We start from the raw sequence: 24,313 nt of genomic DNA on the forward strand, positions 1-24,313 counted from the left end.
TTACATTTGCTAAGGATATCTTCGTTTTCTCAATGTTCGTCTGTCTATGTACTAAACATAAGATTCACAAATTCATGATACCGCTTCCAGGTCCTGTGCTGTGTACACTTCAGCCATGGTGGGTGCTGCTTCTAGGATCCATTGTTTCCTAATCTCCACTAAAGCTGGCCCATACACTAGTAGAATTTGAATTTGGAAATTCTCATTTAAAGAATGTTAATTTTTCTAATCATTAGTGGGTTCAAATGGATGTTTACTTTCAACCACAGTGATCTTAAAGTTCAAAAGAGCAAGATAGAAAATCTTTACAACAGTGCGTGTGATTTTTGTTTGAGAAAGTTCAATCACTCCAAGATTGAATGTTTGGGTGCGCTCACACTGGCAATTGTAAATGGTCCTGGGCACTGTTCACCCCCTTAATTCGGTTAGTTTGTTGTGCATGTTCCAAATTGTGCCCCACAAAGGTTAAAGGGGAAGTTCACCCTAATACTAAAATCTCTACATCTGCAGGCATCCACGATCTAAGACTAACCTATCTAGCTCTGTAAAGAGGAAATCAGTATACATACCTTTTTTTTGAAGCCGCTCTGGTTCAGTCTTCAACAGCGTAAGCTCTGCAGAGGAGACAGCTGTCAATGGCTGTGAAAGGAATAGGAAGCGATGCCACCTATAGAGTTACTATGGGGCTTCCTTTATCTGCTGCCTCCTCTGCACCCACCTACACAGAGAAGCCGCAGCTGACAGCTCAGTGTGGGACCAGAAATGCTTCAGAAAAGGTATGTATAGTGATTTCTTCTTTACAGGGCTAGATAGGTTAGTGTTAGATTGTGGATGCCTGTAGATGTAGCGATTTTATTGTTAGAGTGGACTTCCCCTTTAAGCATACTGTACCAGGAACCACTTGGAAGAGGTGCTGGGCATGGTTCACTTATGGTCCATTATGGTTTGCTTCAGTGTGAGTGCAAACTGTGTGAGAGTATAGAACTCTAGATGACTTTGTACACAAGCAAAGATCACTGTGATCTGGATAGCAGATATGATGATGTAAAACTTGTTTCACACAGGCTTCAGCTTGTATTTGAACAGCAAGCTTTGACAAAGCATTTGCACGCTTCAGCAAGCACTAGTGAAGCCATTAAAGTACCATGGTATGTAAATGTTGAGCACATATTCTAATGGGAGTGTTGATTGCCACCTTAAGTAAGCTGCTAGCGGGCTTTAAAACTTAGTTCCATCCATATAAAAGTCAGCTGCTACGAAATGTGTAGCTGCTGACTTTTATTAATCAGACACTCACCTGTCCCACGGTCCAGCGATGAGGGCAAATGAAGCCCCCTCCTCTCCTCCTCCTCCTCCTTGCGGTGCCGGCATTGTCACTATGGGCACCCGGCTGTGGTTTCACAGCCGAGCATGCACTGCACATGCGCTAGCCACGCTGCACACTGTGACTGGCTGGGCAGTCATCTGGGACCTATGACGTGTCCCAGATGATTGCCGAGAGGGAGGGGGGTGATCTTCTTTCCGGGGCCATGGTACCCCAGGAGGAAGTGGGAGCTGGATCCCTCTAAAAAGTGTCTGCTACCCCCCCCCCCCCCCCCAAAAAAAAAATGACATGGCAAATGTGGCATGCCAGGGGTTCACCTTCACTTAAGGCAAAAGTTCAATTTTTGGGTGGAACTCCGCTTTAAGAAGTTCCTGGTTTCAACATGTAAATTGTTGCCATTGTTCTGGTACTGCAAAGAGCATTTGGTTTCCAATGCTTTTCCCTGCAAAAATCCTTCTCCCGGCCGATCCAAAAGCATGATCTGCCACTTGAACCCACCGACAGCTCCCCGAACACTGCAGGCTTCGTCCAGACGATGAGATACCGCCACAGGACCTCCAAAATAACGCAGCGGTAGCCGTGGGAGGATATTGAACAGCCTACTCTGGCTGAAATCCTGAGCAGAACATAAATGCACTGCCTCAGTACAGACATTGCAGGAACATTTTGGAGAATTAAGAGGAGGTGGGATTGATCTGGCATGATATACGAAAAATCGGAGAGCGCACCACAGCAGTGGAGAGATGAGTCAGTGATTTGGAGGAAAGAATGGCCCCCCCTTATTAGAGAAATGCAGTTCACATCCAGAACTGTGACTGCCAATGAACTTAAAAATGAGGCCATTGAGAATCGTCTAAGGAGTAACGTCCTCATTCTGGGACTACCAGAAAAGACGGAAGGCAGAGACCCTAGTGAGTTCTTTGAAAACTGGCTGCTTGAGGTGTATGGCAAGGAGGCATTTACACCCTTTTACTCGATTGAAAGAGCACATAGGGTCCCATCTAGACGCCTTCCACCAGGAGACTCACAGCGCACCCTACTCGCCAAACACCTTAATTTCAAGGATAAAGAGAGCATACTGCACCTAGCCAGGGAAAAACGCAATATAAATTTCAATGGCGTGAGGGTATCCTTTTACCCCGATTTTTTTGGCAGATGTGCAGAGCCAAATTAGGGGAGGTGAAGAAAAGACTTCAACGTCTTCGGGCCAACTATGCCATGCTATACCCTGCCAAGTTTTGCATGATAGCAGGGGTCAGGGCACAGTTCTTTGAATCAGCAGCAGAGGCCTCTGCGTGGCTTTACGTGAATGACCACCTTTTCCACCAAGGCCCGAGGTGGAAGCAGATTGAATCTCATGTGAACATTCAGCTCAGAAGCTACTGAATCCATTCCCTATAAGGGGCTTTGTTCTGTTTGTTGCCACACGGTTACACGACCGGGAGATACATACCCCTGTCTTATCAGGAAATGAGCATCAACATTTCCTATGCGACTTTATCCACCGTTGGAGTACAAAATAAGTTACAAGACTTTGGTCACTGTGTGCCTGTTAAAACAGAGTCTGGAATGGGTTATTGTTTACACCCAACAGTTTTTTGTACAGTTATTGAGTTTAATTTTTCTGTTGCTTACTGATACCCTACACCCATCGGGAAAAGGGAGGTAGAAACACAAATAACCAGACATACCTTACAATATAAACACTGGACAGCCCCTACAAGGAGCCCCCCATTGCAGGACATCACTCCAACCCCAATTAATGCCTATTTCACCACTGGCATAACACATGCCCTTGTGCACCTTCGTGGTAAAGTCATGAGACAGTCCCTTACCGTCAAGAACTGGTTATGTATGGTACAATATGATACTCTTTTTAAGTGTAGCCGACACTGAGGCCCACTGCATACCAAGTTAGGTTGGTGGGCAGCTCTGTGTCTGCAATTACAGTACAGTAATTATAGTGGTATGACATGGTGACCTGCACTTCTTCTATAGTTTCGTGGAACGTGAGGGGCTTGAGTGATCCCCTCAAGCGTACCATGGTATCCACCTGTGTTAGAAAACATCTCCCAGCTATATGTATTTTGCAGGAAACTCATTTGATGTTAGATACTTTGTCGTGGGTAGGTTTTACTTGGATGGGGTGAGCGTATCACTCTACTCACACCACCTATTCTAGGGGGGTTAGTGTATTGATATATCGGTCCCTAGATTTCCAATTACTTGATTAAAGGGTTGACCATTAGCAAAGATATTGTTTTTATTATGCAGAGTTTCTCAGTTGACATTTATCCTTGCAGCGGTATATATACCTTCACCGTTTAATCCTATAGTCCTACCTGCCCTGCTGACATACCAATTGTGTAACCTGGGGATCCCCTTAATATTGGTGGGGGACCTTTAATGGCATCATAGACCCAAAACTGGATGGACACCCCCCCTCAGTCAGGGGGACCCTTGAGAACAAGGCCAGCCCTAGCAGAATTCATAGAGGAAGTGGGGTGGACAGATCCCTGGAGAAATAGGAACCCAACAGAGAGACAATTCTCATGCTTTTGCAAAACACATTTGTCCTTATCCAGAATTGATCTGTGTCTGTGCTCAACACCGGCGTCCCAGCATATTGAGAAAGCACAATGCCTAACTTGAAGCATCTCAGACCACTGACCCCTGATAGTACACTTGAAGGTTAGACTGGCATCTAATTTACCGAGAGCGCCATGGAAGCTCAACGCGTTCTGGTTAAATCTCTTTCCCTCTCACACTAAAATTGAGACAGACATCACGGCTTGCTGGCAGAGACGCGTAGATTCCCCTGATTTGAATGCTGCTTGAGATGCATTTAAAGCCTTCCTGAGGGGACTATTTATATCGGAGGTCAACGCCATCAAACGTAATACATCTGCACAGAGAGAACAGGCTTATAGGTTGGTGAGACGTCTGGAGGCAGAATACATTGCCAATTCAGGGGAAGGCTCCCGCGAGGCATGGATAGCTGTTTAGGATGCAATTAATAGAATTAATGCGTCTAAAGCTGAAAAAAAAGGTTCTTTAATAAAATGGCCTTTTATAAAGGGGAACAGACAGGGCAAACTCCTGGCCAAAATAGTACACTCACAACAACCATCTACATCTATTTGGGCCCTACACAACAAATTGGGGAAGGGGGTGAATACTCCTGACGTGGTTATGTAGGAATTGGTGGATTTCTACTCGGAACTCTACCGATCCAAGCAGGGACATACTCTAGAGGAGGTGTGGGATTTTCTATGGGGGATAGAGCTACTGTGTTTAACAGAGTCCCAGGTAGAGTCTCTAGAAACTTCCATTAATATAGAGGAGATGCTTATAGCAACCAACTCTTTCCCCAACTCCAAGGAACCCTGAGATGATGGCATCACGATTGAGTTGTACAAGCAATATGGAAATGTAATACTACCACAACTGCTCCGCACCCTAAACTCTTCTAGGGGTTCACAATAACTCCCGGACTCTATGCGACAGGCCAGCATAGTCTTGCTACATAAACCAGGGAAGAAATCGCTGGAGCCGGATTCATATAGGCCGATATTGCTCCTGCAGAATGACATTAAAATCCTTGCTAAAGTGCTGGCCCTCAGACTTAATAAGGGGATATCATCCATTATCCACCCAGACCAATCCGGCTTTATACTGGAAAGGTCCACAGCCATCAACCTTCGTCAACTATTCCTCAACATACAATGTCATGCAGATGGCACTGGTGACAGGGCGCTGCTGTCACTTGATGCCCACAAGGCATTTGACAGCATTAAATGGCCATATATCTTTGGGCAACTCTGAATAATCTGGTGTTTCAATACTGGGTACAACTCCTATATAAGTCCCCTTTGGCGGTAATTAGAGAGGCAGGCCGGGTATCTTCCTGCTTTCCACTTCATAGAGGGACTCGACAGAGCGGTCCCCATCCCCTTTACTTTTCGCCATTCCCATAGAGCCTATGGCAGCCCTAGTGCGCTCCAACCCTTTAATAACTGGCTTTAAATATGGGCTGATACACGAAAAACTCATGCTTTACGCTGACAATGCCATGTTGTTACTGAGGGATACGTCAGGATCCCTGGGTGAGGCCATGACGGGTGTTAAAAAATGTGGGTCATTCTCGGGCCTAGTGATTAATTGGAATAAATCCACAATCATGATGTTGGACTCAACAACTCCACAGGGCCCCACACTATAAAGGATATCCCAGTATCAACAAAATTTTAAATACTTGGGTGTCTGGGTCACGCCACAGCCCCACGAGTACATAACTCTTAATTTCTCCCCATTATTAGGCCAGATCAGGAATAAATCTAAAATATGGTCCAAATTTAAAATATCACTGGTAGGCAGAGTAAACCGCACCAAAACGATTTTTATGCCACAACTTTTGTACATCCTACATAACACGCCTATGGTAGTCCCACTCAAAATATTTAGAATGAATTCCCTCTTTCTGGCTTTCATTTGGCTTAATAAACCCCCTAGAATTAGATTGGAGCAGTTTCAGAACCCTAAAGATGCAGGTGGACTGGCCCTTCCCAACCCATGGCTGTACTACTTGGCAGCCCAGCTGCAACATATTGCCCGAGCCATATCTGGTGGGACAGATACAGGGGGATCAGGGGAGGACCCTGCAACTGTCCTTTTAAGGTATACCACGGCTCACCAACGTGGTCACAGGGCTTGAAGCCTTATCATTTGTCAAGTAAAACAAGCTCTTCCCCACATATGCTTTAATTCAGAAAATTTGGAATAAAACTCTCGAATTACAAGATGTCAATGGCTTTACAGGGCACAGCTCAATATGGAATGATCATTATTACGGGGAGTTGCTTCTTTTGACTTGCGCGGAGCGATGAAAACAGCAAGGTGTTACGCCTTTGTCCCACATTTTTTCTAATGGCAGCTTGCTCTCCTTTGCAGAGCTGCAGGAAAAGTTAGGATTACCCCCAATCAATGTATTTTTTTATATGCAGCTAAGACGCACTGTCAAAGCACAGGCAGGAAACAATCCTTGGATACAATCCCCTGCCCCGAACTTCCATTACATGACAGAGGTGTCCTGCTTCAAGAGCTTCATATCCAGATCATATGCTATGTTACTTTCCACATTCTTTTTTTTTTTTTTTTTTAAATAATCAGGTTTTCTTTATTAACCACTGAGACTCGGGTGATCACCGATTTCTGATGTATGGTATTTGGCAAGGGTGATGTCGGATCATTTTCGAGTTTTGATGACCATAAGAAAAATTAAACTACATATCAAAAGTTAATGACGCATGGATGCCTCATGGCTACAGGTGATCCATGGGGAGACCATGCGACAATTAGAAACTTTTTTTCTTAAAAATACAAACTCAACAACCTCTCAGGTGGTATGGAATATTATGAAAGCCTTTCTCAGGGGGTTAATTATACAAGCTATAAGTAGGTTTAAAAGGACAAGTAGGGAATGGGAAACTTTACTGGCAGTAGAAGTAAAATTTCAATATGTTCTGAATCCTACACCTGCAAACCAAGCTATAAGGAAGGATGTACAACTTCTATATACAAGAACGGCTATGGAAAAAGCTGAAGGGGAACAATCTTTAGCAAGGAGTAAATATTTTGAGGAGTATGAGAAAAATGGGAAAATGTTAGCATTTATTACTAAATCCCAGACTAACTCTAACTTCATTCGCCGTATACACATATCAAATGGGAATATCTCCCAAAGCCAAATGGATATATTATCCTCATTTACTACTTTTTATAGAGATCCATATCAGAGTATCATCAGAATGAACTTAAAGATTTTCTGCACCCTTTTATAATACCATCTATTTCAAATGAGGAAAGAGAATATATGGATGCACATTTAACATTAGATGAATTTATTAGGGCAGTTTCAGATTCCCCTAATGGGAAAGCACCTGGCTTAGATGGCTTACCATCAGAACTCTAAAAAAGCTATGGAGACATCTTGCTGCCAGAACTGCTAAAAGTAATGAATCATGCACATGCATCATCTAAGTTACCGGAAACCAAGAATGATGCTTGCATCGTAGTAATAGCCGAGCCAGACAAGGACCATCTATTGCCAGAATCTTATCGTCCAATTATCCACTATTAAATTCTGATGCTAAGATCCTGGCAAGGGTCTTGACATATAGGCTAAATAGGGTTATACATAGAGACAACTCCTTGTCTAGGAGATCACACCAGAAGAAGTTGCGATGACCATCGGGTCTTTCCTGGTGGGGAAGACCCCGGGCCAGATGGACTTCCCATAGAGTATTATAGACCCCACGTGGAACTGCTTGCCCCCAGGTTAGCTCAGATGTATCGAGCCTGTCTCCAACAGGGCTCCTTACTGCCCTCAATGAGGGAGGCCCATATTGTTCTCATCCCAAAGCCTAATAAGGATCCCAAGCTGTGCGCCTCCTATAGGCCAATAGCACTCCTAAATTGTGACTTAAAAATACTAACCAAGAAACTGGCCACTAGACTCAATAAAGTAATAAAATCTCTGACTCTGATCTAACAGACTTTGTCAGGTAGGTCCACAGACCTCCACGTACGTAGACTGTTCTCTAATATTCATGCCCCCATATTAATCGGGGCACTAGGACCATTGCCACCCTTGATATGGAGAAGGCATTTGATATGGTGGAGTGGGTGTATCTGTGGGAGGTGCTTAGAAGCATGGGTTTCCCACTGCAATTTATTGCCTGGTCGCGCACACTGTACACCAGTCCCCTAGCATGCATTAAACTGAATGGCTCCTTGTCTCCTTTGTTCCCCCTGCGAAGGGGCACCAGGCAGGGATGCCCTCTCTCCCTAGCCTTATTCGCCCTGGCCATGGAACCTATTGCTGAGGCCCTCAGAAGCTCGGTCGAGGTCCGTGGTCTTAGGGTGGGCTGGCTGGAGGAGAGAGTGGCTCTCTACGCGGATGATCTACTGCTATTTTTAAATGACGCTGGTGACTCAATGCAGGGCGCACTCTGAATCATGGACGCTTTCCCCGCCTTCACGGGGTTGAGGGTGAATTGGCATAAGTCTCGGCTCTTTCCGGTGAATGAGGGGGCCTGATCTTCCTCACCCTCCTCTACCCCGCTTCAATGGGTTGATAAGTTTACCTACTTGGGTATCATCATCTCAAGAGGGGACCGGAACTTTGTCCGGCTCAATCTCCAACCTGTCCTGGTAGGGATCAAATCCAAACTGAGGGCGTGGGGCAATCTTCCCCTCTCCCTCATTGGGCGCATAAACCTTCTTAAAATGAAAGTCCTCCCCAAACTTGCGTATATATTTAGGAATTCCCCACAATGGATTACTAAAACCTTCTTTAATTCTCTTAACTCTTCCTCTACTTTATTTGGGGGTCTAAATCTCCTAGATTCAAATACACCACTCTGACCAGGCCTGTGGGCAGTGGGGGTTTGGCTCTCCCTGATTGCCACATATATTTTTTGGCCACTCAGCTTGTAACCGCCCACTGGTGGTTGCAGCCAGACCTGACCAATTCCGCAACGGTGCTGGAGGTGGCACAGTGGTGTAGTGGTTAGCACTCTCACCTAGCAGTAAGAAGGGTCACTGGTTCAAATCCCAACCACGACACTACCTGCCTGGAGTTTGCATGTTCTCCCTGTGCTTGCGTGGGTTTCCTCCAGGTACTCCGGTTTCCTCCCACACTCCAAAGACATGCAGGTAGGTTAATTGGCTTCTGTCCAAAATTGGCCCTAGTATATGAATGGGGACCTTGGCTTGTGGGCTCCTTGAGGGTAGGGATCGATGTGAGTGTGCAATGTACAGGGATAGGGATAATTGTAGACACTCACTCAGGTTGAACTGGATGGACTTGTGTCTTTATTCAACCTTACTAACTATGTAACTATGTATAGTGGGGTCTCTGGAGACCCTTAAGGGGTTGATATTCAGGGGGCCAAAAACTCATTGCCTAACCCCTTCTATGCGCACCACTATGAGGGCGTGGAAGGTGGGGGAGGCATTGAGGGCACCCCAGCCGAACTCCTGGTCTCCTCTCACCCCCATATGGCTGAATCCTAACTTATCACAATTCAGTACCATCCTGGATCCACAGGCCTGGGCCAAATACAAAATACTGACTCTTGAGCATATTATCACCAATGGAGAGCTCACTTCCTTTCACGTATTGCTTAGCAAATTTAATATACCTGCATGGGCCCCTTTCAGGTATCTCCCAAGTCGCACATGCTGTCAGATCTTAGATCAACTATACTGGAATATTCACTCAAATCCACCCTTCGAGTGAAAGACTTGAAGAGACCCATGTCTCAGATTAATGCCATCCCTGAGCTGTCCTCCCTCCACAGGAAATGGGTGGGGGACATACCAGGGCTGGATGAAGATGATTGGAGGGATATTTGGTATTTTCTATTCTCCCCTCTGGTCTCAGCCAGGGACAAACTGGTCCAATACAAAATTGTACACACAGCTCACTACACACCCCATAGGCTGCACCAGATGTCTTTGGCGCATTCCCTGGCGTGCTGGCGCTGCTCTTATAAGCCAGGGGACTTTTTTTTCACATTTTCTGGGCTTGCCCAGCAATTGGAATTTATTGGAAGAAAGTTCTCCATGTGATAGCTAGGATCACTGGGACTAGTGTCCCTTATGATCCTAAATAATGCCTGCTGGGGCTAGTGGAACAAATGTCAATCCTTAGAGCTAGGAATATACTCCTATCCCTATTACTGTATTATGCACGCAAGGCCATCACGATGAACTGGAAACAATCATCTCCCCCCTCTGTCAGGTTCTGTAACAACCTGGTGAATGCCAGTTTGCCCCTTTTTTTTTTATAGAGCCACCTACTCAGGCAGGGGTTGCCCACGAAAATTTGAAAAGGTGTGGACCTGTTGGTTAGACGATAATACTATGGCAACTGATGCGGTAACCAACCCCTAGATTAACATTATGGTTATAATATGCTAGTATATTGACCCAAGTACTCTCATGTCACACTACCCTGTCAACATAATATTGAGCATGGATTATCCTGAACTAAACCTCTCCCCACATTGGGGTATAGATAAGTAAGGTTGTGTTTGTTGTTGGTCTGCCCTATTGCGGTCTGTTGCTGCTTCAGAGGCAGTCTGTTCATGTTGTATGATGTGCCCTGATGCGGTCTGATGCCACATCAGAAGATCTGCCCCTATGTGGCCAATGTTTGGCCCCTGTGTGGGTAATTTTTGTATGTCAACTAAAAACTCAAAAAGATTTTGCAAAAAAAAATAAAAAATTGGCTTATACATAAGTTGGTGCATGTGGACCAATCAGGTTTTATACCAGGTAGGTCCACAACAACGAACTTGGAAGAGTTTTTAAACCTACAGCTACCATCAGATAATGTAGGGAAGAGAGCCATATTATCACTAGACGCAGCCAAAGCATTTGATTGTGTCGAGTGGGCATATCTATGGGAGGCTATGGAGAAATTCTGGTTGGGTAAAGGATTTGTAAAGTAGGTCAAATTATTATACACAGCCTCACGAGCATGTATACAGATAAATGGAGGAATATCTAAGCATTTTTATTAATTTTTTTGACTAGAGGTACCAGGCAGGGGTACCCACTGTCTACGTTACTATTTTCATTGGCTATAGAACCTTTGGCAATGGCAATCAGACAGAGACCAGCTATTAGGGGCTTCGAGAGAGGAGGCAGTGTCGATAAAATTTCATTATACACAGATGATGTGTAATGTTGTTATTTTTGGGAGACCAAGATCAATCCCTAACATATGTGATAAAGTTGATTGAATATTTTGGTAGATTCTCAGAGTTTGTTATAAATTGGGAAAAATTAGTACTACTCCCCATTGATGAGTTAACAGTGACTTTACCACCAATAGAGCATAAAATACAGGTTGTTACATTCTTTAAATATTTAGGGATAAGGGTCTCTTCAAATTTAAAGGAATATATTAATTATAACCTAGCCCCCATATTAGATAAGTTTAAGATGAAGAGTAAAGTAAGGTCCAAACTAACATTGTCAGTTGTAAGGCAGATTTAATAAAAATGGTGTGGGCCCCACTGTTACTCTGTCTTGCACCGATCTGGATAACACTTAAATGGTTTAAAAGAAATAGACTCCCTGTTTCGAGCCTTGCTATGGAAGGGGCAAAATTAAACTTAATACATTACAACTTCCCAAAGCTAAGGGTGGCCTTGCTGTTACAAATGTTAAAATGTATTTTTTAGCAGCACATCTACAACAGGTTGCAGGATGGGAAGTAATAGATTGGACAGACCCTATTCAATAATTCTGAGTAGATCTTCACAATACCATTTGATAGCTCAAATAGAATAAAGTAGCCTGGTTGATGTGCAAGGCCCAACTCTTGCACTTGTACATAAGGTCTGGCAGGAAATGAAACTTATTATGCAATATAACTACATACTGTATCAGTATACCCCCCCCCCCCCTTGTGGGGTAATAAAAATTCTAAGGAACTAGATAAATTAAAAGGATTTGGAGTATAGAGAGAAAATGGGATACAATATATTGCACAGCTTTATACTGGCAATTTATTAAAAACATTTCAAGATTTACAGAAAACATACACTGCCTTCTCATACTTTTTTTTTTCAATATTTACAATTGCGCCATGCTCTACAGAGCCAGTTTAAAGATAAAAAAGTTAAGATACAAAATATGCCACTTATGGATACCCTAGCAAAGAAACCGGTTAAGACGGGTGTGATTTCCACACTTTATGGTCGCCTAACTGAGCAGACAAGAGAAACAAATAGCTGCTTAGCTAGGAAAGGATGGGAAACAGATCTTGGAAAAATGACAGATGAAACATGGCAGGGTGTATTGGAAACCATACAAACTGAATCAATATATTCACAGCAATGCTTAACACAATTATACATAATATATAGAGCTTATAGGACACCAGCTAAACTAGATCATTGGGGTAAACGGGAAACATCGGAATGTCCCAGATGTTCAAGAGTATCTGCTGACATATGCTGCATATGCTTTGGAATTGCCCTAAATTGTTTAGATGTTGGCAGATTGTGATAAAAACGTTTAACCAGGTGTACCAAACCCAGATACAGATAGATCCAAAAAATGCTTGTTAGGATACTTAGAAAAAGAAGTATATGCTTCGGCAACTAGATTAATCATTAATAGGATACTATTTATTGCAAGAAAATGAATAGCGATGAAATGGATATCCTCCAGAAGCCCAACATATGAGGAATGGCAGATACAGGTGAATGGTGTAAATGTCAGGTATATAAGAAATGGGGGTTTATCAAATACATTTGGTGAAATGTGGGGACCCTGGCTGTTACCAGGATTGACACCATATATTTTAGGACTAGATGGAAGCATAGGGGTAAATAGATAATTTACCAGTTATAGAATAATTAAGGTATGATGACTCAAGAAGGAATTGGGTGGGGAGCTTATGGACGGAGGAGGATTGGAGAGGAGGGGGGAGGGAGAAGGGAAAGAGGAGGGGAAATTGGGGCTGGGGGAGGGGGATATTGTTTGTTTGTTTTTGTTTTTTTCCATGTTTTTTTTTTTTTTTTTATAATTTATCTGTGATGAAGAAAAATACTAATTAACACATGACAAAAAAATAAAAAAATGATGTACATCTGGATATGCAGAAAATTGAAAGTGTAACTCTTGTGCTGTCAACCTTTAGTGCCCCCTCTACAATATGTTTTCTAAATTGGGTACGTTATATGACATTGCTTATGTTACATACCCGGGCAGAATTCATGACTTCTTGGCGATTTTTTATTTTTTTTATTTTTTAGAGAATATTAATGACCCAAAAACTTTTCTTTCACTCGTGGTTAGTGTTTGGCTGAAGCCATTTATTATTAATCAACTGTGTTTACTCTTTTTAAATCATAATGACAACAAAAACTGCACAGATGACCCTGATCAAAAGTTTACAAGTTGATTGATAATGGCTTCAGCCAAACACTAACCATGAGTGATAGAAAAGGTTTTTGTGTTATTCATATTCTCTGAAAAATGGTCAAGAAATCATAAATTCCGCCAGGGTATGTAAACTTATGAGCACAACTGTTTCTGCACATAGGGCATTTCTTTTTGTGCTACATCATACTTTTCCAGTTCGTATAAGGGAACTGCAAAATCTGGCTTGTATGTGAGCATGCATTTTGTATGTGAGCATGCATAACAGAAAAGAGTAGAACCAAAGAGTTCAGGAATAATTCTAACTTTTTAAGTAACAGCATTATTCTGCACCATAACTCATAAAATTCAGAATAAAAAAATAATAATTGTATTCGTTACTTGTGTCTCAAGTTTGTTGGTATAGATCCCATTTTTTTTTTTATCTAAAGGAAATGCATTCCTATTCCAAACATTGATCACTAGAGCATTCTGTAGATTTTGTAAAGGTCTGAAAAATTCTGAATAGGCAATTTTTCAAATGGCAGCCACAGCTGCATTTTCAAATCTCTGCAGCTACACCCATAGTATAAGCCTTAGCGGTACAGTTGTCATAAAGTAATCCATTCTTGAAGTTTTGGGCGCAAAGTATTTAAAGTAGAAATGTGGCTTCCCATTAAAAATGTGTACAGTACTCAATTATAATTTGCATTTCTGTTTTCTCTTCAAGCCCCAGCAAAGTCCCACAAATACCTGTTAACCACTTCCAGCCCAAAGACGTCATATGATGTCTTTGAATTTGAGTGGAGATATCTGAGTGATACCTGCAGCTACAGGCATCAATGAGATATCATCTTTTAGAGCTGGCGATTCCCTGCACCGTAAGAATAATCATAGCAGCAGTTCAGCCGCTTGATCATTCTTACAGGGGTCGAGAGGGGACATCCCCCTCCTACCCGCCCTCCGCTGCCCATGCGATCGGCGAGCCGGAGAAGGAATCCACCACAACCAGACATTGATCATAGAGATTTCCAGTGACCAAATGGTCCCCAGTCGTCTCTATGACCTTTGGTGGACATTATGATGTCACATCTGGCCAGTAGAAGTGAACAATGCAGAGGACTCGGCTGCAAAGAAAGAGATCTTTTGTGATTTCTGTCTTTCCAGCCTGGAGGAGAGATCTGGGGTCTCTCAATAAAGAGGACCTGTCATGCAGCATTCCTTGTAATAGGAATAAAAGTGATATAAAATAAAAAATAAATAAAAAGAAGGTTTAAAAATAAAATTAAGTAAAATAAACAATGAAATATTTTTTTTTAAAGTGCCCCTGTCCCCGCGTGTTTGCGCACAGAAGCAAACACATACGCAAGTCATGCCCACAGATGTAAACGGCATTAAAATCATGTCGGATATCGGAGTGTGCATTAGAGCGAGAGCAACAATTTTAGCCCTAGACCGTAACCTGTAAACATTTTTAAAGCATTGCCTATGGAGATTAATTTTAAAGTGTGACATGTTTGGTATCTTGGTAATTGGCGTAACATCATCTTAAACATTATATAAAAGGTACTTTCTGGCAAATGGTCTGTTCCTGTCCCAAACTCCAGCCCTGCTGGACGGCAGTGGTATCTACACTGAATGATGTGACCGGGTCGAACCTCCGGGTGGACCCTCAAACCCTACTTTTAAGTCATCTGCCAGACATTGAGGGGGATAGATATAGCAAACTGTGTCTTACACTCTCATTGTGCTATGCCAGATGTGAGATTCTGTTGAGATGGAAATTGGAAGACCCCCCTATTCTGACCTCGTGGAGACAATCGGTGACCATGGTGCTCCCCCTGTACAAGCTGACCTATGAAAGTAGACAATGCCCAGGGAAGTTTGATAAAGTCTGGTCCTCTTGGATAGATGCCTCTGCTGATCTCGATCCGCAGTCTGGTCCTCTTGGATAGATGCCTCTGCTGATCTCGTTCCCCCCTCCCCCTAATTAAGATTTGGATCACTCCAGTTGAGATTCCCCCCCTCTCCTGTTTAATAGTCATATCCCCCCCCCCCAAGTTCGCTGCCACCCTGACCTCCCCCGCCCCCCCTCCTTTTTTTTTTCTTTCTCCTCTTCCCCCCTCCCCCCCGCGCTCACATGACCTACCTAATGAATTTGAGATCTCACTAAAGATGTCATGCGTTTATGATTGTGTGTAATTGATACTCGTGATATCTGTATTGTTGGATCCTTAGCTAACGGATGACCGCCGGATGAAGGTGGCTTCTCCTGTCTATACCTGTTTGAAACCGGACTTACTGTATTGTTTTGCGATGTAATGCTGATTTGTCTACTAAACTCTTCTGTTAAAAAAATAAATAAAAATAAAATTATATTAAAAAAATTGGGCTAACTTTACTGTTTTATTTTTTAATACATTAAACGGTATTAAAAAAAAAAAACGTTTAAAAAATTGATGCGCAAAGGTCGTGTGACATGCGCCACTGTGGGTTGCAGTGACTGGAAGGAAAGCATGTAAGGCACAAATGACAGAAGATTTGGTTCAGTCAAGGAAGGTAAAAGTATTTTTGTTTCTTATGAGGCTTGTACATCAAATAACTGCTGGATTTGTTTAGACTAGGGGTCAGTTTACTGCCCTTCAAACTTTAGAGGGGCTGGACCGGTACCAGTGGGAGTAGAAGAAAATGCCCTGGCATCTGTGGTAATAAACAAAGCCATAGGCTTGGTGGTTAGTGGGAGTAAAAAAAATGACATCACTGGTGTCAGTGGCAGAAATAGTGCTCCATCATTGGTGTCAGTGGGAGAATTGGTTCCCCATCTCTGGTGTCAGTGGGAGGAATAGTGGCCCATCATTGATGCCTGTGGGAGGAATAGTGCTCCCTGTTTGGTGTTAATGGAAAGAATATGACCTCATATCAGTGGAAAAACAGTGCCCAGGGGGCCGGCTAAAGGCAGGCAAAGGGCCACAGTTTAAGGACCACTGGTTTAGACTGTCATACAGAAGCTTTTAGTTGTACTTTACCCACATCCCAACTGCCACACACCGATATACGTCAGTTGTTTGAAGAGGGATATCTTTGTTATGACAGCAGCTGGCTGCCATAACCCCAGTATCCTCTTCAGCAGGCGGTCCGGTTTCTGATAATAGAGGTCTCTGCGGCAGATTCTCCGCAAGATCACTTTTATCGGCGGCGGAAGATAGGCCTCCCTGGTGTTCTCTGCCGCTTACCGAAGCCATCGGAAACGGCGACGGAGGCGATCGCGTCCTCTTCCCTGTGTGGTATGGAGACGAGTGAGGAGAAGATGGTGCTCACTCGTCTCCATACCATTGCAGGGCAGAAGCGACGTCAAAATGTCACTTCCACCCATAGCTCTTAAAGGGCCATTTTTTTAATTTTTTTTTTAAATAACAACATTTTTATTTATTTATTTTTTGCATTTTAGTGTAAATATGAGATCTGAGGTCTTTTTGACCCCCAGATCTCATGTGTAAGAGGCCCTGTCATGCTTTTTTTTCTATTACAAGGGATGTTTACATTCCTTGTAATAGGAATAAAAGTGACACAATTTTAAAGAACAGTGTAAAAATAACAAATAAAAGGTAAAATAAATAAGAAAAAAAAGTTTAAACGTGCCCCGTCCCACCGAGCTCGCATGCATAAGCGAACGCATACGTGAGTAATGCCCAAATATGACATGTGAGGTATTTCCGTGATCGGTAGAGCGAGAGCAATAATTCTAGCCCTCCTCCGTAACTTAAAACATGCAACTTGTAGAATTTTTTTAAACGTTGCCTATGGAGATTTTTAAGGGTAAAAGTTTGTTGCCATTCCAAGAGCGGATGCACTTTTGAAGTGTGACATGTTGGGTATCAATTTACTCGGCCTAAAATTATCTTTCACAATATAAAAAAAATTGGGCTAAATTTATTGTTGTCTTATTTTTTTAATTAAAAAATGTGTATTTTTTCCCCCAAAAAAGTGAGCTTGTAAGACCTCTGCGCAAATACGGTGAGACAGAAAGTATTGCAACAACCACCATTTTATTCTCTAGGGTGTTAGAAAAAAAATGTATGTTTGGAGGTTCTAAGTAATTTTCTAGCAAAAAAAAACAAAACAGTTTTTAACTTAACTCAGAAAGAGGCTCGGTCTTTAAGTGGTTAAGAATAAAGTTCAGGAAAGCATAATCGTAATAAAACAAGAGCATGCATCCTCCAGCTAAAGGTCAATTTGCTGGCACTATGCCTTTGTTGGCTCTATTCTTCATGTAATTGAGTGCTGTAATTTCAGAGAAGAATGTCCACTTGATTCTATTTATACATTTGCTTGTGTTATAAGTCATTACTACATTATTATGGTGGGACATATTTTGTACAGTTCATAAATCAATGTAGTCAGGCGCACAGTAATTGTACAAACATTACATTCTATGTATTTATTTAGACTTTCATTTTAAAGTCTACTGGTAATTTTAGGCTGTCATAATCATAACAGTTCATACTCGCTGCATCCATAAAAAGAGGTAAAATAAGGTGGGTTGGATCATGAAACAGTTGCTTTGTACACTCATTCATACTATAAGAGCTCATTATGTTTTCTTGTAAATGTTAAGGCGGCTTTAATCAAGTCTATACTGTCATTATCTTTCTGGATGTACCAGGGGGAGTACACCAATCAGCCATAACATTATGACTACCCACCATAATCTAAGTGACTCCACTAGACCTCTGAAGGTATGCTGTGGTATCTGGCACCAAGCCATCAGTAGCAGATCTTTTTAAATTCTGTAAGTTGTGAGGTGGGGCTTCCATGGAGAGAACCTTTTTTTTTTTTTTTTTTTTTTTTTTTTTTTTCTCCCCAGCCCATTCCACAAATGCTTGATCGGATTAAAAACTGGAGAATTTGGAGTCTGAATCAATACATCAAACTCACTGTTGTGTTTCTCCAACCATTCTTGAATTCATCAGACCAGGCCATCTTCTCCTTTGCCTAATGTACCCATTTTATGTGCTTTTGACTGGGGTCGGCATAAGCAGCCTGACTGGTCTGTGCCCGCATGTTGCCCTTTGGTATATGTTGTGCGGCCCTCAGACCTCAGCAGCCTACAGTGGAAGCATTAATTAGGGTAATAGCATTGATCTCTACTAGCCTCACGTAACATGTTCCCAGTTTTGTATTGTCTTCTGCAGTATATCCCCAGCCATCAATGCAGCATGTCCACACTCTCTGAGCCTCATTTCCTCCTATTAGGTCTCCAGTTTCTGACAGTCCTCTCAAGGATTACATTATTGAACATTATGGATGGCCCTTTAGGTGATGTCAGGCGCCATATTTGAAGGTCCTCTTTTGCTCTTAATTTGACAACCACTGATCTAACCATTACAATTTGGCCCTTCTCAAAGTTGAGAAAATCCTTGTGCTTGCCCATTTTTTTTTCTGCTTTCAACACCTCAACTTCAGGGACAAGTCCACTTGCTGCCTAATATATCTCACCCACTTCCAGGTGCTATTGTAAGATAATCTAATCAATGTTATTCACTTTGTCAGTGATCATAATGTTATGATTGATCAAGTTATATAGTACACATATCTGTGAGAATTGAGATATTTATTTTTTTATTTTCTCTTTCATATTTTAGGGAACAAGCAATCCTATTTTTCTTAGCAGCGTTGCCTTCTTCCAGGACTCTCTCATAAATCAAATGACCCAGATTAAGATGTCTGTGTATGATGTCAAAGACCGATCTCAGGGAACTGTAAGTTGTTTATATGCTCCCTTTCCTCTTTCATAAAAAAACAAATCACTAATGTTGTGATAAGCTGCAATCCTTCTATTTCAAATATGCTTAAAGGCCCATTCCAGAAAAAAAAATTTTTCCCCTCACCCTGTCCTCCCACCTATCCTGCTAGGCAATATTTTCCTGTACTGTGTGAAGCAAGGTATACTCGTCTAAAGCCTTCCCCACGTCACTTAGTGCCTCCAATTCTAGGTGCTGGGATTGTCGATCTAGTGGCCGAGGATTGAAAACTACTGGACTGAGGCTTTAAATTTTAATTTTTCCCCCCTATGTTGAGCTGTAAATGTTAAACCCATAGTGGCATATGTAAATGTCTAATTTCTTGCTGAACTCTATCAAATCATTGTGAGGGGAAGGAAAAAAGGCACCAAACAGCCAACAGTGTAAGGGTCCTTTCACACAGGACGGATCAGTGCTGATCCGCCGCAGGGATCGCTCCGTCGAGCGATCCCCGCTGAGCAGGAAGATGACAGGTCTGTCTCTGCACACTGCGCGGGGACGGACCTGTCACATCGCCGCTCTCCCCTATGGGAGATTGGATGACGATGGACCGCAGTGCCCGTCGTCACCCGATCCGATCCGATGACGGATGGAAAAGTAAGTTTTCCCTCCGTCACACTTTTCAGATCGGAGCAGGTCAGATGTCAGCTGACATCCAATGCTCCATAGAGGTCTACGGAGCATCCGTTCAGGTCCGCCTGAAGAACTGACAGGCAGACCTGAACGGATCGGTAGTGTGAAAGAGGCCTAAATTGGTTTATTAGGTGTAGATTAAAAAAAAACAGTGACCGGTTCAACTCACAGGGTGTATGCAGGGAGATGGTTTGCCTGGGTAGGCTGTGTGGAGGATCCTGCATGGGATAGTGAAGAAATCCTTACTGCAGCAGCAGCTTCATGGAGACAGAAGGGAGAATGCTGGAGCCACGAGCTGCATGGAGCCTGTTGACAACTGTTATGGTCTGGAGAGGAACTGGCCAATCGGAATGTATTTCAAAGGCTAGACACTCCTCCTTCCTTAACCGAACATTGTGAGCCTGCTTTAGCTTTTGTAGTCAGTTGTAATTTTTATTATTTATTTTTATATATGAAGAATAGTTTCATTTATTACCCAATGCACATGCTTTAATGTGTTACTAAACCCAGGACCCTGCATTCACTATATCTGGTCTCCCACAGTACACAGAACATGGAAATGCAATTATTTTAGTAAATATAAGCTGCTAAATACCTTTTTCTCATCAGCAGTATATAGCAGTCTTGTGACTTCTATCAGTGTCTGGTTAAAGCTTGTAGGAGGAATGTTCATTCTTCTCTGGCCTATGAGGCTGCAAAACCCCTGACCCTCTGTCTGGACAGTACTGATTGGTCCTATGCTGATTATATGCACCCTCAAGAAAATAAAAACTTTACACCAAACTGAGCATGTGCAGAGTGACTCCAAAGGATTTGTACTATCAGGAAAAGGATTGGGGACATTAAAAGAAGGGTGGAATCAGAGAATACAGGATCAAACATCGTTTTTACACAATGAACAGGATTAAGCCCTTAGGTTCCACAGTGAGTATAACAACCATACAGACTGATTTTACTGTTTAGTAACACTTTAAAGGGGCTTTCTAGGCAATATTCCTCTTAACTGTTGATACCAATTTATTTTTTATTTTTTTGCATCTGCCAGGTCTTCAACTTTTAAGAACTCCTGGTTATTTCCCATCATGTCACTTGATTGTCACACTTCCTACCTTAGCCAATGGCCAAGTTCCTCTTCTTCATTCTCTGTACTGTAAGAAAAATGCAAAACATTCTGGTGGCAGAATAAAACTCCTTATATTGGACTGAGCTGGGTGTAGGGAAGCTGATCAGCAGTTCTATGCACAGGCATGTACAGAAATCGGAAATATCCCTTTTGGGTTGTCTTACCCTGAATTTAATAACATAACCTATATTACAATAACTCCAATAAATAGTTAATATTACCACACTTTTCATTTCCTTTATGTACTTTATTCCCTGTGTCTTTAACAAATAATGAAATCACACATGTAAGTATGTGATGTTTGAGCTATATCACACTTGTTCTTTGTTGATAAAATCATTATAAAATTGTAGTTATATCAGATTAAAGAAACTTTTTCTTCTTATGCCGCGTACACACGATCGGAATTCCGGCCAGAAAAAGACCGAAGAGAGCTTTTCATTGGAAAATGCGACCGTGTGTATGCTCCATCGGAATTTAGCGGTCCGAATTTCCACCAGCCAAAAATTGATAGCATGTTCTCAGTTCTCGGAAAAACTTTCTATCGGTAATTCCGATCGTGTGTATGCAATTCCGACACGCCAAAAATCACGCATGCTCAGATTCAACTACGAGACAGAAGCTATTGGCTACTGGCTATTGGACTCCCTTTTCTAGTCACGTCGTACGTGTTGTACGTCACCGTGTTATAAATGATCGGAATTTGATGTGACTGTGTGTAGGCAAGACAGCTTGAGCTGAATTCCGTCAGAATTCCGTCGGGAAAACCATCAGAGCTTTTTTCCGACGAGAATTCCGATCGCGTGTACGCGGCATAAGATAGAGACACTACACAGAATCCAATGGAATCTAAAATGGATGTGCGCTGTCATTGCTGCTTTTTACAATGATTGATCATAGGAGGGGAAACTTTAAAGTGATCCTGCCTGGAGGGGGTCAGCAAAATGACCTGTCCCTTGGCAAATTTGCTAAAGCTTCAGGCTCTATGAGAGATTCTGGCACTGATCCTTTTCCATGCTTCTGGGTATGTAGACAAGTATGTCCCCTTCTGGATGCTGTGGTGCCTCCTGCTAAACCCATAGATCACTATTGTGTCCCACAGTTACCAGGGGTCAACAGGAAGAACTACAGCAGCCAGAAGAGTTGAACTGGATTAATGTCAGCTCTGCTACAGAGTGGAATTATAGCAGACCATATGACAATGCTGGTTGCATGGCTGTAATGCTGACCCTCTGGGTTTATTACTTTCTATGTAACTTATGTGAAGCAAACGCGCATATAAGAAAAGTCTTTTTTTTTTTTTCAAAGTATTTAGCAATTGAGCCAACATTACAGCCAGGCAACTGCAGAAAGAAACACTGGAAATCTTTGTTTCTCCAAGGAAAGGTCTCCTTTAAAAAAAAAAAAAAAAAAAAGTTGATACGTTTTTCTGTTATCCGACCTGCTAACATAGCAGGAAGTAGATAAATCTGAAGATTTGAAGCATGTTAACATTGTACTTTCCTCCTTCTTTATTTTTTCTGCATAGATGTATTTGCTAGGCTCTGGAAAGTTTATAGTAAAGGATTTATTACAGGAGAAGAGCCACAGATTACACCTGCCACTATGGTAAGCATATTGTTTCTTGCTTGTCTGCTTACTATGTATATGTGAATGTTCATAGATATTAAAGCGGGTATGGAGTGATAAAAAGTTTTGTTGTTTTTCTGATCAGAAGGCTGATGTAAAGTGACAGAAGCATTCAGTTTCTCACTTATCTGTGTGTGTGTGTGTGTGTGTGTGTGTGTGTGAATGTGTATAGATTTGGAAGCGGATATAACGTGACAGGAGGCATTCAGTGCCTTTCTGGTCTACGTGTACAGTATATATATATATATATATATATATATATATATATATATATATATATATATATATATATATATATATATTAATAGATATTGACAGAGGCATTTGGTGTCTATATTTATCTGTGTGTACAGTATATATGTGACTGTACACTGGTCTGGAGGGGGATGTGAAGTGTCTTTATCTGTACAGTATACTGTATATGTGAATGTAGATCTAGATGGAAGATATGAAATGTCAGAAGCATTCCTTGTGTTGCTTATCTATGTGTACAGTATATTATTATATGCGATTTATATAACACCAACAGTTTACACAGCACTTTACAATGTATAGGGGGGACAACACAATTACAGTACAGTTCATTACAAAAGGTACAGGAGGGCCCTGCTCATAGAGCTTACATTCTAAAAGGAGGGGGTGGTACAAAAAGGTAATAGCTGCAGAGAATGATTTGATGGGGTGGCTCGGGGACAGTTAGGTGGGTGTGGGATAGGCTTCCCTGAATAAATTAGTTTTCAGGGATCTCCTAAAGGTGGACAGGGTAGGGGCTGATCGGATATACTGGGGCAAGGAGTTCCAGAGGATGGAAGAGGCTCTGGAGAAGTCTTGAAGGCGAGCATGGGAGGAGGTAACAAGGGAGCTATAGAGCAGGAGGTCCTCGGAGGAGCAGAGGGGACGATTTGGGTGATATCTGCAGATGAGGTTGGTGATGTAGATAGGGGCGGTGTTGTGAATGGCCTTGTATGTTATGATTAGCATTTTGAATTTTAGATATGTGTGTGTGTGTGTATATGTATGGGTATGTGTATGTATGTATGTATGTATGTATGTATGTATGTGTGTGTGTGTGTGACTGTGCATACAGTAGACTACTTAAGTAGAGGCTGAAACTAAACATGAACAGTATATATGGCACTGTCCAAACAAACATGTAAAGAAATTTTGGGCTTGAGGTCTGGTAAAAAAAAAAAAAAACACCCTAACCCGCTGTCACCACCTCACCCTGATACAGAATATAACACAAATAGAATAATGTCCAGCGCTAGAGCTGCACAATTCTGGCTAAAATGAGAATCACGATTTTTTTGCTTAGAAGATAGATCACGATTCTTGTAACGTAACATCTTTAACAAAAAAAATTGGGCTAACTTTACTGTTTTTTTTTTTTTTTTTTTTTTCATTGAAGTGAATCTTTTTCCCAAAAAATTGCATTTGAAAGACCGCTGGGCAAAAACAGTGTGACATAAAATATTGCAGCAATTGCCATTTTATTCCCTAGGGTCTCTGCTAAAATATATATAATGTATGTAATTTTATAGCAAAAAATATTGATTTTAACTTAAGAAGTGTCAGAAAAATATTTAGACTTTAAAGCGGTTCTCCACCCTGAAGTGGAAGTTCCGCTCATCTGACCCCTTCCCCCTCCGTTGCCACAATCGGCACCTTTCAGGGGGGAGGGGGGTGCAGTTACCTGGATAATCCAGGTATCTGCACCCACTTCCAGGACAAGACCGCCGCAGATGCCCCGCCCGTGTTCTGGGAAACACACAGTTCCCAGGACACAGCGGGGACCAGCAGAGACGCACAGCGCGACTCGCGCATGCGCAGTAGGGAACCGGGCAGTGAAGCCACAACGCT

General features: G+C 42.2%; 1 protein-coding gene across 10 annotated transcripts in view; it reads left to right on the top strand.

Annotated features, from left to right (window-relative positions):
• Positions 1–24,313, top strand: part of INPP4A (inositol polyphosphate-4-phosphatase type I A) — a 200,120-nt gene that overhangs the window by 95,820 nt on the left and 79,987 nt on the right. For all 10 annotated transcript variants that reach the window (XM_077482752.1, XM_077482754.1, XM_077482756.1 and 7 more), the window contains 2 exons: positions 18,910–19,026; positions 22,353–22,432. In XM_077482752.1, the coding sequence (XP_077338878.1) occupies positions 18,910–19,026; positions 22,353–22,432 (197 nt within the window). The remainder of the gene's footprint in view (positions 1–18,909; positions 19,027–22,352; positions 22,433–24,313) is intronic.

This window comes from Lithobates pipiens, unplaced genomic scaffold (assembly GCF_037356315.1).
Source record: "Lithobates pipiens isolate NorthernLeopardFrog02 unplaced genomic scaffold, aLitPip1_a1.2 Scaffold_16, whole genome shotgun sequence".
Taxonomy (NCBI): Eukaryota; Metazoa; Chordata; class Amphibia; order Anura; family Ranidae; genus Lithobates; species Lithobates pipiens.